Genomic DNA, 17,952 nt, shown 5'->3' with positions numbered 1-17,952 from the left:
CGGGCGGAATGACATTGTGCAGCCCGTGCCAATGGGCTTCGGGCGAAGGTTATAAATAGCGGTCCCGGGCGCACGCCCGCCCGTGGCAGTTTAGGTGGCGGGCAGGGGCGGTAGCGGTGGCGGTGGGGTTGGGCGAGGTCACGCTGCTGCCACTCAGAGCTCTGCAGGCTGCTGCGTCCTTGCTTGGTATGTCTCGCTTTAAAGGCACGACTTGTTTACGAGTGCAGGCGTCCTTTATTCGCCCTGTGATGCTGGGCAGTCCTTCCGAGATCTGTTTTAGGGAGTCTCGTAAGGACAGGCTCTATTCGGACAGGTGGGGCTTGCGTGGCTACTTTTATTTTTAAAAATATATTTTATTGATTTTTTTACAGAGAGGAAGGGAGAGGGATAGTTAGAAACATCGATGATGAGAGAAACATGGATCAGTTGCCTCCTGACACCCCCTATTGGTGATGTGCCCGCAACCAAGGTACATGCCTTTGACCGGAATAGAACCTGAGACCCTTCAGTCCGCAGGCCGAAGCTCTATCCACTGAGCGAAATCGGTCAGGGCTGCGTGGCTACTTTTATTTAAAATGCGCCCCAATGGGAGTCAAGAGGGGAAATGGGAGACATCTATAATACTATCAACAATAAAAATATATGTTAAAAATTAAAAGAACGCACCCCCTTTCTCCATCGCTCCCCTGTAACTTGCAAACCTTTTCAGCTGTTTTTTTTTAAAAATTTTTTTATTGAATGGGCAGTTTAGGATTACTTATCAGCAAGATTACCTAGGCTGCTTATCTTTGCTTATGGAATTAGTTTTCTGCAAGGCTACACAGCATATCATTTTCAAATGAAATTTCCTGAAACTCCTTGGAGACCGTGTTCCATAGATATCCCAGCTTCAGGTTGCCTAGCCCTGGCTAGTCACTCATTCAATCAAAAACTGTTGTTGATTTCCTCTGTATTGTGCAAACACTGGGCCAGAGGCAATACCACAAGGAATAAAACTAGCAATAGAGATAGTGTATCCTTTCGTTTCTCACAACAGCCCTATAAGGTAGGTGCTATTATTATTATTTCCATTTTAAAGATGAGGTAGGAGAGAAGTTAAGTGACTGATTGCCAAGGCCACACGGCCAATATATTGTAGACTGAGGGGCTTCTGATCCCCAGTTCAGCCTCAGCCTCTCTGTCGTCCCCTCTCTCAGGTGCTTAACCTCAAGGATTTTAGGGGCGATAGTTAGCAAACAGCTTACATTGAAGGGGACCATATGAATGCCACACTTTTTTTTTTTTTTTTTTTAAATTTTGAGTTGTAAGTTTTCCCCGGTGCTTGAAAGCCATAGAAGCACCTGGATAAAAAAACGGCAGAGAGCTTTAAAGCAGAGATAGGGGAAAGTGTGACAATTACGATGGGATACTATCTTTGGTAACAAGTAACAGCTGTGATAATGTGGTTCAGCTATTTGGTCTCTGAATATCTTTCAGGGTCATTTGTATTTGATTTAGGCTTAGTGATAGGGACTGCTCTTGCCCATGAACTACTCTTGATCACTGTGCTGTATGTTCATAACTCGAATCAAGTGGGGTTTTGGGGAGAAATTGACTTCTGAAGGCTTTGGCCCTATTGACAACTGATGCCAGGGATCTGCTTATCATTAAATTACCATTTTCCAAGTAGGCAGGGCAGATCTTCTAATCGACTCTAGGCCACGAAGTAGGACTTCAGCTTTAAAATATTGCAAGATCTCATCTAATCATAAAATGTCTAGAGTCTAACAAAGGAGCTTTCCTATGCTTTTATTTATTTTAAAAAAAATATTTTTATTGATTTCAGAGAGGAAGGGAGCGGGAGAGAGAGATAGAAACATCAACGATGAGAGAGAATCATTGACCAGCTGCCTCCTGCACGCCCCCTACTGGGGATTGAGCCCAGAACCCCGGCATGTGCCCTTGACGGGAATCGAAATGAGGACCCTTCAGTCTGCAGGCCGACACTCTGTCCACTGAGCCAAACCGGTAGGGCTATGCTCCTTTTATAGAGGAGCAGACTGAGGCACAGATTCAGGCCACACAGTGAGTGAGTGGCAGACTTAGGCACCTGCATGGGCTCTATGATTGCTAGCTTTGTGTTTTCGAGGATGAGGTTTGGGCAGGCCTTGTCAGCCCCGAAAGGACAGAGTTTGTTGGGGATTAGGGTGACCCAATAAGGGAAGGCTAGGAGAGGACTAGAAAAATCTCCCTCAAGACAAAAGGTATCTTTTATATACTGTTGTTTCTCCGTTGGTTCTTGGCATAGATTCAGTGAATGTTTTGAATGAATGAGTGTTTTGAATGATTTGCTCTGCATTCTCAGCCGTGAATGACACCAGAAGTGACCCATGAGTGAGGAGAGTATTTATGGGATTCAGGAGTGCCTTAGGACTGGAATGAAATGACATAATGTGGAAACACTTTGAAAATATAAAACCTATTAAAATGCAAAGGATTATTGTGCATTTTTGATTACATGTCTGAACACATCTTGCATGCTCCCTCTGCCTTAACTTTTTGTTCACATTACGCTCTCCATCTCAAACACCTTTCCCTTCCTTTAAAAAAATTTATTGATTTTAGAGAGAGATTTTCTTTTTAAATTAAATCTTTATTGTTTAAAGTATTACATATGTCCTCTTTTCCCCTCATTGACCCTTTCTAGCCCGCCTGCCCGCCTCAGGCCTTCACCATCCTATTGTCTGTGTCCATGGGTTATGCATATATGCATACAAGTTCTTTGATCTCTTCCAATTAGAGAGATTTTATTTATTGGTTTCATTTATTGATTTTGTTGGTCTACTCATTAATGCATTCATTGGCTGACTCTTGAATATGTCCCGACTGGGGATCGAACCTACAACCTTGGTGTTTTGGGATGACACCCTAACCAACTGACCTACCTGGCCAGGGCTTTTCCCTTCTCCTTTTTGAACCCTGCTGGAGGACATGCTTTCCTTTGATCCCTCCAAGAACTTTGGATTTGCATTACTCTGCTTTGGGGTGTCATTACTGGTTGGTTTTTCTTATCTCCAAGCATATGACCTGTTCCACTTTGATTCTTCAGATGCTCCTAATGGCTGTGCCTCTGAGACTCAGCCTTCAGTACCTGGTTGTTGAATGAAAGGTCATTTAAGAATCAGCACCACTTGGATTGAGGAGTTCCATTCTCAATGTTGCAAGAAGTTGCTTCCGGGAGTTGTGGCAGCAGTTCTGAAATGAAAAATGAGCTAGATGCCCCCGCGCCCCCCCTCCCCCATCCTCTGGAAGCAGGAAGAATGTTTATGGAGTCTGCTGTGATTGGGTGCTGGGCATCTGGGGGCCCATGTGATGGCGCAGAGTGTAAATGGTAGTTGGTGGAATAGGCTGAGCTTGACCAATAGAGTTCCAGGTCTCCTGCTTCTCCCCAATTTTAAAGGAAAAGAAAAGAAGGATGTGGGGACCCTGGAAATCCCAGGGATGATGGAGGCTTTCCATGAACCCCTGGGGATCTGCTACGGAGGTAGTCCTCAAAGCCTCGTTCAGTAACAGCCAAGGTCAGAGACACTTCCCTCAGCCTGGTTAGAGCTGGCAAAAAGTGGCCGCTTGTGAGGACCACCGACAGAAGAGCTCCTATTCCACCCTAATCTACAAGCACACACTGGAATTTTTCTCTGTTTTATTGGAGTCATATCCCACCCATGTTTAATTTTCTTGAGATGTGCACCTGGCAGATATGAGCCTTGCATTCACCCAGTCTCAGTTCGAGGGCTGGCACAGGATGAGCATCCTGCCTCACTGAATAGGATGCTGTGTTTTCTGTGCAATGTGGCATCTAAACAAGTGACTGCTGCCCAGCCCGTGTGGCTTAGTGGTTGATCATTGACCTATGAATCAGGAGGTTATGGTTCGATTCCAGGCCAGGGCACATACCGGGGTTGTGGGCTTGCTCCCCAGTGTGGGGCACGCAGGAGGCAGCTGATCAGTGATTTTCTCTCATCATTGATGTTTATCTCTCCCTCTCCCTTCCTCTCTGAAATCAATAAAAATATATTTTAAAAAATAAACAAGCTACCACTGCACCACACCGCACAGTATTTTAGATATTATAAAGGAAATTCCAGGGTAACTTTGATTATACACAATTTTTTTGCTGGACATGCAGACTTAGAAATAACTTACAGGTAAGAGGGGGCGGGACTCTATAGCATTTTTTTTTTTTTTTACTTTCCAGCTGCATTAAGAATCAATTACACGTATGTAATCTAGGCTCTGAATCAAATAGTGAGTTTATAACAGTTTAAGTCGGAAAATGGATTTCCACCCTTAAATACCTGAATTGGGAACAAACCTTTGAAGCGCCTTCTGTCAGTAAAAGACTTGGCAAAGAAATTCACTGTAGATGCCCACAGAGGACTGTTCTATTCCAAGCTCTTTGGATTAGTCTATTTTTAATGTGTTTTTTTTTCATGTTCAAAAAAACAAAGTATGTTTTTCTCAGCACATAAATATTTTATTCTCTTTTCTCTTAGTGATTTACCTTCAAGAAAATCGGGGCTTCAGAAAGTTGGGGACTGCTCTAAACATGGCCAACCTCCTGAAAACAGTGGTGACCAGCTGCTCGTGCCCTTTACTTAGCAACTTGGGGTCCTGTAAGGTTGTGCCTGGGAAGAAGGAGTTTTTACGAACATTTCATACGCATCAGGCGCTGTGGTGTAAATCCCCCACAAAACCAGGTAAAGTCTCCCTTCAACACGTGTGACACAAGCCTTCAAGTCGTAGGAGCACATAGCTCTCCGAGGACGGAAAAAGGCAGAGCATGCAGTTTCCAGTCTGGAGCTTGTGGACAGTCAGTTTGCATAAAAAGAGCTAATGAGCACTTTTCTTAGGAGAAGTTCCAGGTTGTCAGTACTAACGGAGAAGAAAAGGTAATAGAAAAAGAAAAAGGGCGAACCAGCGGAATTGAACCCTGGGAATTACTGTTCACAGTAACCACTTCTCCTAACATCTCTCTCTCTCTGTCCTGGTCAGTATTGGAGGATTGTACCATATAAGGCGCAGCTGCGCCCAAGAATTAGGAACTAAGTGTATTACTTCATCTGTAGCAGCGCTTCTCTATATAGTAAATGGCAGCTCCATCTCAGTTGCTCGGGTTAGAAACCTTGGCGTCTCCCTTGGTCCTCCCAGTAGGTGGAGGTCAGCTCTGCCTTATATGGAGAATCTGTCCTCTCCTCACCGCCACCACTGTTACATTCTGGTCCGAGCCACCATCAGCTGTCGCTAGTCTTCTAAATGACCTCTGTGCTTTCTGCCTCTGTCCCCCTACAGTCTGTTCTGTATATGACAGTGACAATACTCTTTTAAAAATGAAAACATACCCCTCTTCTACTCAAAATTTGCCACTAGCTCTCTAGCTCATACAGGGTAAGCGCTGAGGCCTTTTTGTGCTGTACAAAGCCCCCCTTCTGTTCAGGGGTGCAGGCCAGGAGGAGGAAAGGTTAGAAGGGGGCCCTTCCACACGGAATCAGATAGGTCCCTGTAAGCACCGTACCCCAACACCTTCCCAGCACTGGCTACTCCTCACTGGCCAGAACACAGACCTGTGGCCATATGTACTGCAAGGGAGACTTGGGCCTTTCGTCTTGCATCCCAGATGGCGACATTCTCAACCAAAAATGGCATTCTGTCTCTAAGGTGGAGGAACAGAATGGGGCGGGGGGGGGGGGCAACCGGAAGTCTTTGCCACGTGGAATAACACCCTCTTACAGTTAGGTTTGTAGGACTGACGTGCATTGACCCCTAAACTCCAGGGCTTTTGGACTTCTCACGTCTGCCGGGAATAGACTGCACAGCCTTTCCTTGTTCTCACACGGCGAGTCATGTTGGCAGGGTACCTGCCCCTGGGAGTCCTCAACTTTGGTTTCAGATTTTAAAACCGTTTCCTAGAAAGCCAGGTTATCCGGTGCGATGCAATCATGTATAAAGTAAAAGTAGGTAATTGCACTGCGGACATGATCCTTGTCCTTGTGAGTAAATGCACGGGCATCAACAGCTCTGTATTCGTGATGTACAAGACTTTGTTTATTTTTTTTTGGTTTTATTTCTGATTCTGGACTATTTCCTGGGTAATTTACTTTTTATGTTTAAAAGATAAGCATTTTATTTCTTTCTTTAATAAAGCCACAATTATCACATTGAAAAGCATGAAAAGTAATTCCAGTCACCGTTCATATTTTCTCAATTTTTTCACTTTTTTTCTTAATTTCTTTTCTTTTTTTATCGATGCTTTGTTCAAATAATGAGCCAGACAAGGTCCATATGTTGTATTTCAGTTGCTGTGTCCTTAGGTCTCTTTTGATCTATAGCAGGGGTCCTCAAACTACGGCCCGCGGGCCACATGCAAATACAAATATTGTATTTGTTCCCATTTTGTTTTTTTACTTCAAAATAAGATATGTGCAGTGTGCATAGGAATTTTTTCTTAGTTTTTTTTTAAACTATAGTCTGGCCCTCCAACGGTTTGAGGGACAGTGAACTGGCCCCCTGTTTAAAAAGTTTGAGGACCCCTGATCTATAGTTCCCCTCCTCTCTTTTTCTTTGTTGAAAAATGTTGCTGTTGCTTGTGGAATTTCTCACATTGTAGGTTTGCCTGACTGCATTCCCTTGGTGTATGTAACCAGTTTCTCTGCACCTTGTATTTTCTGTAACATTTAGTTGGCAGAGGCCGGACTAGAGTCAGGTTTGATTTATTGGGCTAGAACACTTTCTAGGTGACACTGTGGGTCATCTATTACATTATATCAAGAAGGTGAACCCATGAGTTTAGATGATGTCAGTGTGATCCATCTATCGTGAACTTCCTGCCTGTTTTTCACTCACATGCTATAGCAGCCATTTGACAGATGATGGGGTTTAAATCCATGATTCCAGGGGTTTTAAATTGGGGATATTCTATCATTCTATCTTTTTATTTTTTTAAAGGCTGCTGCGCTTTGTACTAGAACCTTTACATATATTTCTCTGTTTTTTAAAAATATGTTTTTATTGATTTTTAGAAAGAGAGGAAGAGGGAGGGATAGAGAGACAAAAACATCGATTGGCTGCCTTTGCCGGGGATTCGGCCCAAAGCTCTGGCATGTGTCCTGGCCCGGAATCAAACTGGTGATCTCTTGGTTCACTGGTCAACGCTTAACCACTGAGCCACACCGGCCAGGCCATTTTTTGGAAAATGTTATTTATTGATTTTAGAGAGAGAGAGAGGAAGGGAGACAGAGAGAGAAACATCGATTTGTTGTTCCACCCATTCATGCTTTCTGTGGTTGATTCTTGTATGTGTCCTGAAAGGATCAAATCCGCAATCTTGTCACATGGGTAGAGAGACAAAAACATCGATTGGCTGCCTTTGCCGGGGATTCGGCCCAAAGCTCTGGCATGTGTCCTGGCCCGGAATCAAACTGGTGATCTCTTGGTTCACTGGTCAACGCTTAACCACTGAGCCACACCGGCCAGGCCATTTTTTGGAAAATGTTATTTATTGATTTTAGAGAGAGAGAGAGGAAGGGAGACAGAGAGAGAAACATCGATTTGTTGTTCCACCCATTCATGCTTTCTGTGGTTGATTCTTGTATGTGTCCTGAAAGGATCAAATCCGCAATCTTGTCACATGGGGATGATGCTCTAACCAACTGCGCTATCTGGCCAGGGCCTATCATTTTATTGTTGTTTATTAGTTAGAATTTTTCTATGAAGAAAAACGTTCCCTCTATTATTTAGTTACCCCGAGATTGTACTGCAAAGGTGGGATAGTGTTTGATTCTTCCCCAATATTTACTGGTTTTGGTGGTAATCAGTTGGTTCTCTTATGTATCTATCCCAGATATAACAAATGATTACAATCTTACTGGCTTCCTATAACACAAATTCATCGTCTTACACTTTTGGAAGCCAGAGTCTGAAATGGCCCCACTAGGCTTAAATCAAGGTGTTGGCAGGACCGTGTTCCCTCTGGAGGCTCCAGGGGAGAGTCTGTCTTTACCCCTTCTGGTTTCTGGAGAGCGCCCGCATTTCTTAGCTACGGCCACTTCCTCCATCTTCAAAGCCAGCAGCATAGCATCGTCAGGTTACTCTTTGACCCTTGTGCCCCCTTTTTTCACATTTAAGGACCCTTGTGATTACATTGGGCCCACCCAGGTAAGCCAGGATAATCGCCCTACTTCAAGGTCATCTGAGTAGCAGCCTGAGTTCCATCTGCAGCCTGAATTCTCCTCCGCCAGGTACTGTGACCTTAGTCACAGTTCTGAGGCCCAGGACGTGGATTATCTTTGAGGCCATGATTCTGCCTACTACACATTCCTTCCCCCAAAGGAGGCCAGTGAAGCTTTTACAAAATATTTATTTATTTAAAAAAAAATTTTTTTTAAAAAAATATATTTCATTGATTTTTTTACAGAGAGGAAGGAAGAGGGATAGAGAGTTAGAAACATTGATCAGCTGCCTCCTGCAACAACCCACTGGGGATATGCCCGCAACCAAGGCACATGCCCCTGATCGGAATCGAACCTGGGACCCTTCAGTCCGCAGGCTGACGCTCCATCCACTGAGCCAAACCAGCCAGGGCCAAAATATTTATTTTTTTGAGTATCATCATAAATCCCTAGATTTTAATACCCTTGGGTGTATTTTACTATGTTACAATTATTTATTATTCTTTCTGATGCTCAAATTGTGCCCTATTTGGCCTTCTCAGGTTGTTTCCTAAGTCCTTTTGATGTGATTTCAATTGTCTTTGATACCTTCCTTGACTTACAGTAGATAGGGCCTATATAATCCGAGATTGTTAGATACATGAATAGTAGATCAATCCAAAATATTTGCCAGTTTTTTATTATTTTTCTCTCCTTCAAGTAGAGTGTAAGAGCCAACATATATTTGCCTTGGGTTTACTACCAATTAGTACTGCTTATGCAGTGTGGGATCTCAGACTGTTCAAATGCAATGTTTAGGTTGACATAAGCTCTCTAACATCTCACTAAGTTACTCTGCAGAGATACTTGGATTTATTTTTTAGTTATATATAGTCAGAATTTATGTTGCTAGATTTCTTAAACTTTAGTAAAACTTTATAGAGAGGCAAATCCTTCTTATTAAAAAAAACCTGCCTATGCCCACTTGTGAGTAAAACAACAGAAGAAACTAATGTCCTTTAGCTAAAGCTGGCCTGAGCTGTGTAGACATGCTTTAAGGCTGTATTACACAGGCTTTTGGGTTGCAAGGAGCAGAATCGCACCAGGCTGTATTTTGTGGAGAGGGCTTACTGTAAGGACTGGGAAGTGTGGGAGCCCAGGCAGCCCCTCATCTCCTTCTTGGAGAAGTGGGGTGGTATTCTGGTGGTATTTCATGGCTCTGACTCATCTTCTGTCCTTGCATCTCTACCGCTGTTCCTAGTGCCGCTGCTTGCCCACCTCCCTTAGAGTGTCCCACACTGTGCTCACTGACCGCCGCTGCACTCTTCTGCCCTCTGTGCCCTTTCTGAGGGTCTCCCCTCCAGCTTCCCGAGGGAGAACCTGTTTGGGCTGGTAGTCACCGGCCAACACAGAGTATGCCCTGGCAAAGTCCTGTGTAAGTCATCTCAGAGGCTCCTGGGTTTTCTCCTGTGTGACTCTTATCTCTGGCCCGGCTGCTGGTCCCCGGTCTAATGAGTTGTGGCTGAGAATGTCAGGTCTCAAGATACAGAACCTGGAAATCGGTGAGGTGTTACCTGTGGCCACATTGCCAGGAAGGTGACTTTGGGTGTCTAGTAGGGGGTGGTCCTTCAAAACAGCTCATGACTCCTCAGCCTTCTGTAAAAGTAAGGACAAGGAGACGGTAAACCCAAGAGGGTTAATTTGAAGAGTGGAGTTAGCATGTTGAGTGGTCTAAGCTAGTCATGTGTCTTGAACAGAGCCATTTGGTTAAATAAAATATCTAGAGTTTTCAGGAGAGTGAGCATAAAAACTTACCTAGCAAAAAAAAAGGTCAAAGAGTTAAGATTCTGATCAGGAACATCGTTTTGAACAGTGACTTATATGTACAGTCTATTTGAACAGTTTGCCATATCCATTTTCTGAACTCTGTTATTGAAACACTGTTTACCAGATGTTCTTTATTATTATTATTATTATTATTATTATTTTGGCTTTGTTTGTAGGAATTCCATATAAGCAACTGACTGTTGGAATCCCCAAGGAAATTTTCCAGAATGAGAAGCGAGTGGCATTGTCTCCTGCAGGCGTTCAGGCCTTGGTCAAGCAGGGCTTCAATGTTGTCGTGGAATCGGGCGCTGGCGAGGCGTCCAAGTTCTCCGATGATCACTACAGAGCAGCAGGTGCCCAGATCCAAGGAACAAAGGAAGTGCTGGCCTCGGATCTGGTGGTCAAAGTAATTATCCTCCAAATCCTACCCCCCCACCCTGCCCCGTTATGGCATGCAGACTTTTCAAACTCTTTGCATGGAAAAATTAACTGTCTCTGTCCATTATTAGAGCTTTTCATATTTCAAACGATACCTTTTTTTTTTTTTCAAAGAAATGATTGTATGTCGTGAATATTCATGTTCAGGCCGTGTGATCAGGCCATGAAAAGAGAAAAAACGATCTTCCGTTGTACATTGGCTAGGTCGGGACATTTGCACCCCAGGGTTCATACATGTCCCAAATGTGCACAGGTGAGCATCTAACTGCTACTGAAATAGAAGGAAGTCGTGGAGCTCCTCCTGGGACTGAATGTGCAGTGATCTTGGGAAGGAAGTGTTTTATCTGATGTAGGTGCTATTTTTAGAAAGGTCAGGATTGTCCTGGAGAAAGCAGCATGGGCCGAGTGGCGAGTAGCCCATCTACTTTAATAGAAATGCTCTTGGATGTAATAGAAATGGATTGAACTTGAGCAATAAATCTCATATAGGGAAAGGCAGAGAGGCTGTGTTATGAGTCTAGCAGGGATAGATTACTAGAGTTGAACATTAACTTAAATTCCTAAGCCTTTCTGCAACCAAGGCAGGCAGGGAAGTATGGGTTATATGAGCATGATTATCAGGTTAAAATAAGCTCCTTACTTTCAAGATCAGCTTTTTTTTTCCCTCTGTTAATTTCTCAGCAATCAATCACACACACACACACACTTCTTCTTCTTCTTTTTTTTTTACATAAACTCCACTGTCTTGATAGGGTCTTAAGTAGTGGTTCTTGCAGAAGACACAAAAGTGTGTGTGTGTGTGTGTGTGTGTTTTCTATAGAAAATGAGAAGTAAAACGTATGACATGGAGCTAAATTGTAATTTCGCTAAAGCTTTTACAGGTGTGCAGATACTTGGTGCCATAACTTGGGAGAGTAAAGAAGCTTAGGAAAAATAGGAAAATCACGGTAACCCATTCCAATGTGTATTTTAGGGATGGGAACATTTTGAGATGTCTCACACAAATGGCGCACATGCGTTTTGGAAATGCTGTGTTCCTCTTAGGGGTTTGTAACGCGTGAGCGTGGTGAAGGCACTGGGGATCTTGTGATATGGAAACACTATCCTTGCTCTAATAAACTGCTTGACCTGGGTGCTTCTCTTTTGATCAAGCTTGCTAATATCCCCAGGAACGAGTGGTCTGAAAGCACATTCAAAGAAACATTCCATTGGCTTCACTTGGATGCCGACAGTCTCAGCCCAGCACTCGATAGGGGCCGGTAGAAGTATTGCAAAATTGTCCCCTAATTTTTATTAAATCTAGATGATAGATTCTCACTGAGGAGAGACAGACCTTGTCAGAGAGTCTTAGTTAAAGTCCAGAACCCGAAATCATATGCATCCAAGATCAACAACCGAAATGGGAATAACAGACAAAGGGGTCTCATAGGTCCATTGAGACACAATGCTGTGAAATGAAAATATTGACCCAGTATTGATGGGTGTATTTCCTGTTAACACTTACCCCCAGCGCTGTTTTCTCTGTGCTTACCTGCCTGAAAACACTGCTGTGGACTGGGAGCTAAACATTCATTGAAGATTGATTTTAAACTTGGATATGAAACACATTTCAAAACACTTGTAAAATGGAATTTAAAAAATTTGGCTTTAAAATGTGGATGTATGGAACCTGCAGGCATGTGGAGTGTGCATGCATTGACGGATTTGATACTTCTTAACAGAACAGACTTCATTGTAGCTTTTTTGCTTCAACCCAGTTCAGCAAGGCTACTGCTTTGATTGCATTCATCTATAAATATTCACCTGCGATTTTAAGGCGACATAAATCTATCCATACAGCCAGGAGATTTTAGTTTATAATGTTCTTAACTTCTCAACACCCCAAATGTTTGCGTTTGTCAAAATCAGCAAGAATCGCGTCTTTGAATACTCAGCCCAAACTTCCTGGTTATTCGAATGTCTCAATTGTGTCAGAGTGACAGGTTTTGGGAGGACAGGATGGTTATAGAACCTGCATATTTTGCCACTGCTCCATAGCTCATTGTCAGACCCGTCGAGGCACTATTTTTAGTCGCACGTGCTCTTTCCTCAGTCCAGGGTAGATGTCATGGATCCCTTGTGCCTTACCCTGTGCAGGAATGTAGTCAGACATTTATTGCTGAAAGATCACTCCTGGAGTATTATGTCAATCCTGGCCCGTTATTTAAATTGTCTTCTTTACTTAAAGTATGATAAAGGTATTTGCATTTTTAATCGGTGATTTGGCTTTTTTCTCAGGTGCGGGCCCCCATGCTTAATCCAACATTAGATATTCATGAAGCCGACCTTTTAAAGACTTCGGGAACACTGATCAGCTTCATTTATCCAGCCCAAAATCCAGACTTGCTAGATAAACTTTCCAAAAGGCAAACTACCGTTTTGGCGATGGACCAGGTTCCAAGAGTCACGATTGCTCAGGGATATGACGCGCTGAGCTCCATGGCCAACATTGCTGGGTAGGTTCCCTTCTGTTTCAGCGGCACAGCAGAACGGCGGTGTTACAGAACGTGCTCATTGTATCTCTTCTCTCTCGGGTGACTTTACTTGTGAGGATTGTTGGAGAGCGCAGCCTTTGAGAGTGTACTTCAGTTATTTTTAAGAATTTTAAAATAAATATATATCTTTAATTGATTTCAGAGAGGAAGGGAGAGGGAGAGAGAGAGATAGAAACGTCAATGATGAGAGAGAATTATTAATCGGCTGCCTCCTGCACGCCCTACACGGGGGATCAAGCCCGCAATCTGGGCATATGCCCTGACCGGGAATCAAACTGTGACCTCCTGGTTCATAGGTTGATGTTCACTTGCTGAGCCACGCTGGCTGGGCAAGAGTCTTTTTATTGTTTCCCAGTCATCAGATAGGAAATGGTTCTTCATACTGTCCTCTGTTGTACTCTCCTTTGTAATCTTCCTGGGTAGGAGGCAAGTAGTATTTTCTGGCAGCAAAGGAAATGACTGTCAGATTATTTGTATGAAGAATTTACTGCATTTTATATATGTGTGTATCCCTGCATATATTAGGTAGAAATTACTGTTTTTTTTCCAGCTTTACTGAGATATAATTGACAGATAACATTGCGTAAGTTTAAGGTATAAACATAATGACTCGATACATATATACTGTGAACTGATCACCACAATCAGCTTAGTTAACATAAATGGCTGTTTTTATAGGTCAAAAGGGGTTGGATATTGACAGTTTCATGTTTCAATCTAATATATACACATTAGCAGATTCACCATTTTAATTAGGTTTTACTTTCATAAATTCATAAAATACTAGTATTTAATGAATAGGGAAAATGTCTGCACTTGAAGAAGTTCCATCTGGTGTCAAAGCCTGTGTTGCTAACTGAAGGCTGACTGTGTCCTCGAACCTCAGAGGCCCAGAGGGCAATGAACTTCATGTGCTGGGAGCACTGATGCACTCGCACCTGTTGCCCGCAGTGCCGTGGGAAGGATCCCAGGGCCCATCCGGCCCAGAGGACTGGCTGTTTGCACAGTCACGCCTGCCCCAGGGGAGGCACAGGAATAGCTCCCCGAGGGCGGCATGTTGCTCACTTGGCTGGAGAGGGTGAAAAACTTGGCTGACTTGGCTGGCAGTCAGATGCTGCTTATGAAATCAGCTCAGCTAAGGAACGAGTTGAATTAGATTTTAAGCATGAAAACTATTAGTAGTGACAATTTGCTAATATGAATGAGGGACCAACAAATGAAAATGTTTTAAAAAAACAGTGCCTAAAAAAACCAAAAAGAATAACCTGAATAAATTCTGACAGATGAGCTGGAAGTCTTCTTAGGTTTTATATCTTAGGTGTAGCATATCAAATATGCCACAGATTCTACTTTGGGTTCCAACCGTTCACTGGATGTATATGAGACGCAATAAATACAAATGACAAGGTAAACACACATGTTGTTGTCCTTCATGTAATATGGAAAATGGATGTTTTAAAGACATTCTTGTGTGTGATATAAATGATAGACCAGGGAACACAATAAGTTTTTGTTATATTTATTTAGTTTGTAGAAGAGTTATGTTATGCAATGAGGGACTTAAATGTTTTATAGAAAATGTACAATGTAACCTTTTAAAAAATAGGTTTTTATTTATTTTTTTTAGAGAGGAAGGGAAAAAAAAGAAAGAGAGAGGAAGGGAGAGGAATAGAGAGATAGAAACATCGATGAGAGGGACATCATCAATCAGCTGCCTCCTGCCTCCTGGGGATCAAGTCCACAACCTGGGCATGTGCCCTGACTGGGAATTGAACCGTTGACCTCTTGGTTCCTGGGTTGACCTCGACCACTGAGCCACACCAACCAGGCTACAATGTAAACTTTTAAGGGTGCTGTTGACTTTGTCATATGAAATGTACATTTGAGTAAGGTCTTTATCAAAACCAGTAGCTTTGGATCAGTGGATTTTAGCTGCAGAATCTTTTGAGCAAATGAAATATTATGAGGCAATAGAAGCAATTCCACTAAGAGCAGAGTGGCCCGAGATGAATTGAGGGATGAGGGGGGTCCAGAACATGTCTGTTCTCTATCCCACCCACTGTGGGCTGGCTGCAATTTAAGCCTATGGGGACCCATGGAACACAATTTAAAGACTCACTATGTCCTGAGTTGATACATGCAAAGGGTATAGTTTGAGATGAATCATCTAGTAACATGTGATAAGTCATTTTCTGTCTAAGTCACATATGGTACACATACACACACACACGGTTACACTACACTGAAGACACATTTCTTTCAGTGCATTGATGGTCATTCCAAGTTTTATTATCCTCATCAAAACAGGCCCACTTTTAACATTTTTTTCTACCATCAACATTTTCTTGTACATTTCTGTGTAATCAGCTTCATTTTAGTTATTTTTTTCAGTATAGCAATTGAATATTTTAAAATATTAATTCCAAAATTAAATTCTTGCAATGGTCTTTGAATCTCTATCATGTTTGCTCTTTGAAAATTTCCATCACTTGGATTCAGAAATAGATGAACACATCATGTAATCTCTAAAACATTATTTCCTGCTTTTAATGTAATTTAACCTAAAATAGTGCATGCTTTTGCACCAATTATTATGTCAAGTATTTTATACAGATATTATTAAGGAAAGGTTTTATTATCAGCTAGCGGGTGGAGTTTATCATTAAGCAGTTGTATAACAGTAAGATAGCGTATTTATTACTGAGTGAGATGGTGCAAAAGTGTAAAATGGCATGAAGATGAAATTAGTGTTATGTGATAAAAATATCCTCTTAAATAAAAGATGGTATAATTTACTAGTTCTTGTTGCATAGCCTATTTCTTTTTTTAAATATATTTTATTGATTTCTTACAGAGAGGAAGGGAGAGGGATAGAGTTAGAAACATCGATGAGAGAGAAACATTGATCAGCTGCCTCCTGCACACTCCCCACTGGGTATGTGCCCACAACCAAGGTACATGCCCTTGACTGGAATCCAACCTGGGACCCTGGAGTCCGCAGGCCGACGTTCTATCCACTGAGCCTAATCGGTTAGGGCGCATAGCGTATTTCTTTAACTAAAAACACTCGTAATTAGCCAGCGCTTACTGTGACAGGCTGTAGGTAAGTGCTTTGCATGCATTATCTTATTTCGTCTTCATGACAACACTAAGAGAGGCTGTTTTTTTGTGCCGGCTTTATACATGGGGAAATCAAGGATGAGTGAATTAAAGAAGGTTGCCCAAGGTCACAGAGCATGTCGGTGGTAGAACTGGACGTGAACTGAGGTCACTGTCTCAAAATCCCATGCTTTCAACCTGTAGAGATCAGGGGAAGTGGTATTTTTGGTGGTCTGAGGCTGGAATTGGAATTTTATTATGTGCAAGCATATTGCTAATCTTATCTTTTAATTTTAAAGTTTTCCCTCTGTTCTTACACATGCGTTGTAGTCACCAAAGAAACTTTGGACACTGTAATAAAGTAAAAAAAAAGTTGGAAATACCTGTTGTCTCAGCACCCAAAGGAAACCATTGTGAGCGCCTTCTTGTCTTTCCTTCATGTCTAATTTATCACAACAGGCTTTCTGCAGTGTTTGCTAGAAAGAGGCCTGGGAGCGTCATGGATTAGCATATGCCTCCTGGGCAGGAGGCTGGGGTTACACTTCTGGTTCTGCCAGTTACTAGCTGAGGGACCTTCGGCAAGTCTCTCTTTTTTAAAAAAGTATTTTAATTTATTTCAGAGAGGAAGCAGGAGGGAGAGAGATAGAGATGTCAACGATGAAAGAATCATTGATCGGCTGCCTCCTGCATGCCCCCCACTGGGGATTGTGCCCGCAACTCGGGCATGTGCCCTTGACCAGAATTAAACCTGGGACCCTTCAGTCCGCAGGCCAATGCTCTATCTACTGAGCCAAACCGGCTGAGGGCTTGGGCCAGTCTCTTCATCTCTGTGTGTCAGTCTCCTCACCTGTGAAGTGAAGAGAATAAGTGAAGAGAATAACCTATCCATACGACGTCATGAAGGTTAAAGGCGTAAGTATATACACAGCACTTGGAACTGTTTTTGACACATAGCAGGTGCCATATAAAATGTTAGCTATCATCCTTTGATGATTAGCATGTCATGGTGACTTATGATGCTATATGAGGCTCACGTCTCTCATATGATGGAATCGCTCATTTTATGGAATTATTCATGCATTTGTTTTTTTTCTTTTTTTTTTTAAGTTACAAGGCCGTTGTACTAGCAGCAAATCACTTTGGACGGTTTTTTACTGGTCAGATCACGGCTGCCGGAAAGGTCCCTCCAGCTAAGGTAGAGAAAACTTTTGATGTTTCTTCATAATATGAATGAATTAAAGGCGAGGGGATGTGTAGTTTGTAAAGACAGCTATTTCCCCATGTTTGTTGCGTGTTAACTTCTCGCGGGTGACTTGTGGCAGGTACAGATAGATGGCGGAGCCTCCAAGCCGCTTAAGCTGGCTCGAGGAAAAGCACGTTGATGTTTCCAGATGGTCTAGTCAGTCCCTTTTTCCGCTTTGGCCGCACTGACTTGCATTCTTAAAGGGATTTTGGATGACTTGTTCTGTGGAGCCCATTTATTACTATTTTTAAAAATAGTTTCAAGATAACCATTCAGCAAATCCTTTCTTTTTCTCCCCCAGCAAATTCTCGATTTCCCAATGATTGTGACATTTTGGTTCATTGAAAAGATTGTATTGGTTTCCTCATTTTCTGCCGAATGTTGGGTCATGAGGACAGGAGACGGGAGGTGGTGTAACCGGGATATTTGGCAGGGGCACGGGTGCGCTTTCTTTCATCGAGATCGAGAGCAGAGGAGAGGGGCCGAGAGGTGGGCATGGCTGGGTGAAAGAGTGGGTTCCGCGTGACCCCTCAACACTGCATACACTAACTGACAGGATAAGCAGGTCATTATCCTGACAGGATAATGTGCAGGAAACAGGACCTGCCCTGTTGTCATCCACCTGCAG

General features: G+C 42.8%; 1 protein-coding gene across 1 annotated transcript in view; it reads left to right on the top strand.

Annotated features, from left to right (window-relative positions):
- Positions 1-17,952, top strand: part of NNT (nicotinamide nucleotide transhydrogenase) — a 78,756-nt gene that overhangs the window by 1,086 nt on the left and 59,718 nt on the right. Inside the window, exons 2-5 of the mRNA XM_006769468.2 lie at positions 4,533-4,736; positions 10,187-10,416; positions 12,726-12,943; positions 17,189-17,276. Coding sequence (XP_006769531.1) covers positions 4,586-4,736; positions 10,187-10,416; positions 12,726-12,943; positions 17,189-17,276 — 687 coding nt within the window. The 5' untranslated portion in view covers positions 4,533-4,585. The remainder of the gene's footprint in view (positions 1-4,532; positions 4,737-10,186; positions 10,417-12,725; positions 12,944-17,188; positions 17,277-17,952) is intronic.

This window comes from Myotis davidii, unplaced genomic scaffold (assembly GCF_000327345.1).
Source record: "Myotis davidii unplaced genomic scaffold, ASM32734v1 scaffold143, whole genome shotgun sequence".
Taxonomy (NCBI): domain Eukaryota; kingdom Metazoa; phylum Chordata; class Mammalia; order Chiroptera; family Vespertilionidae; genus Myotis; species Myotis davidii.
The sequence above is the reverse complement of the archived record's forward strand: the minus strand, read 5'-3'. Positions and strand labels throughout refer to the sequence as shown.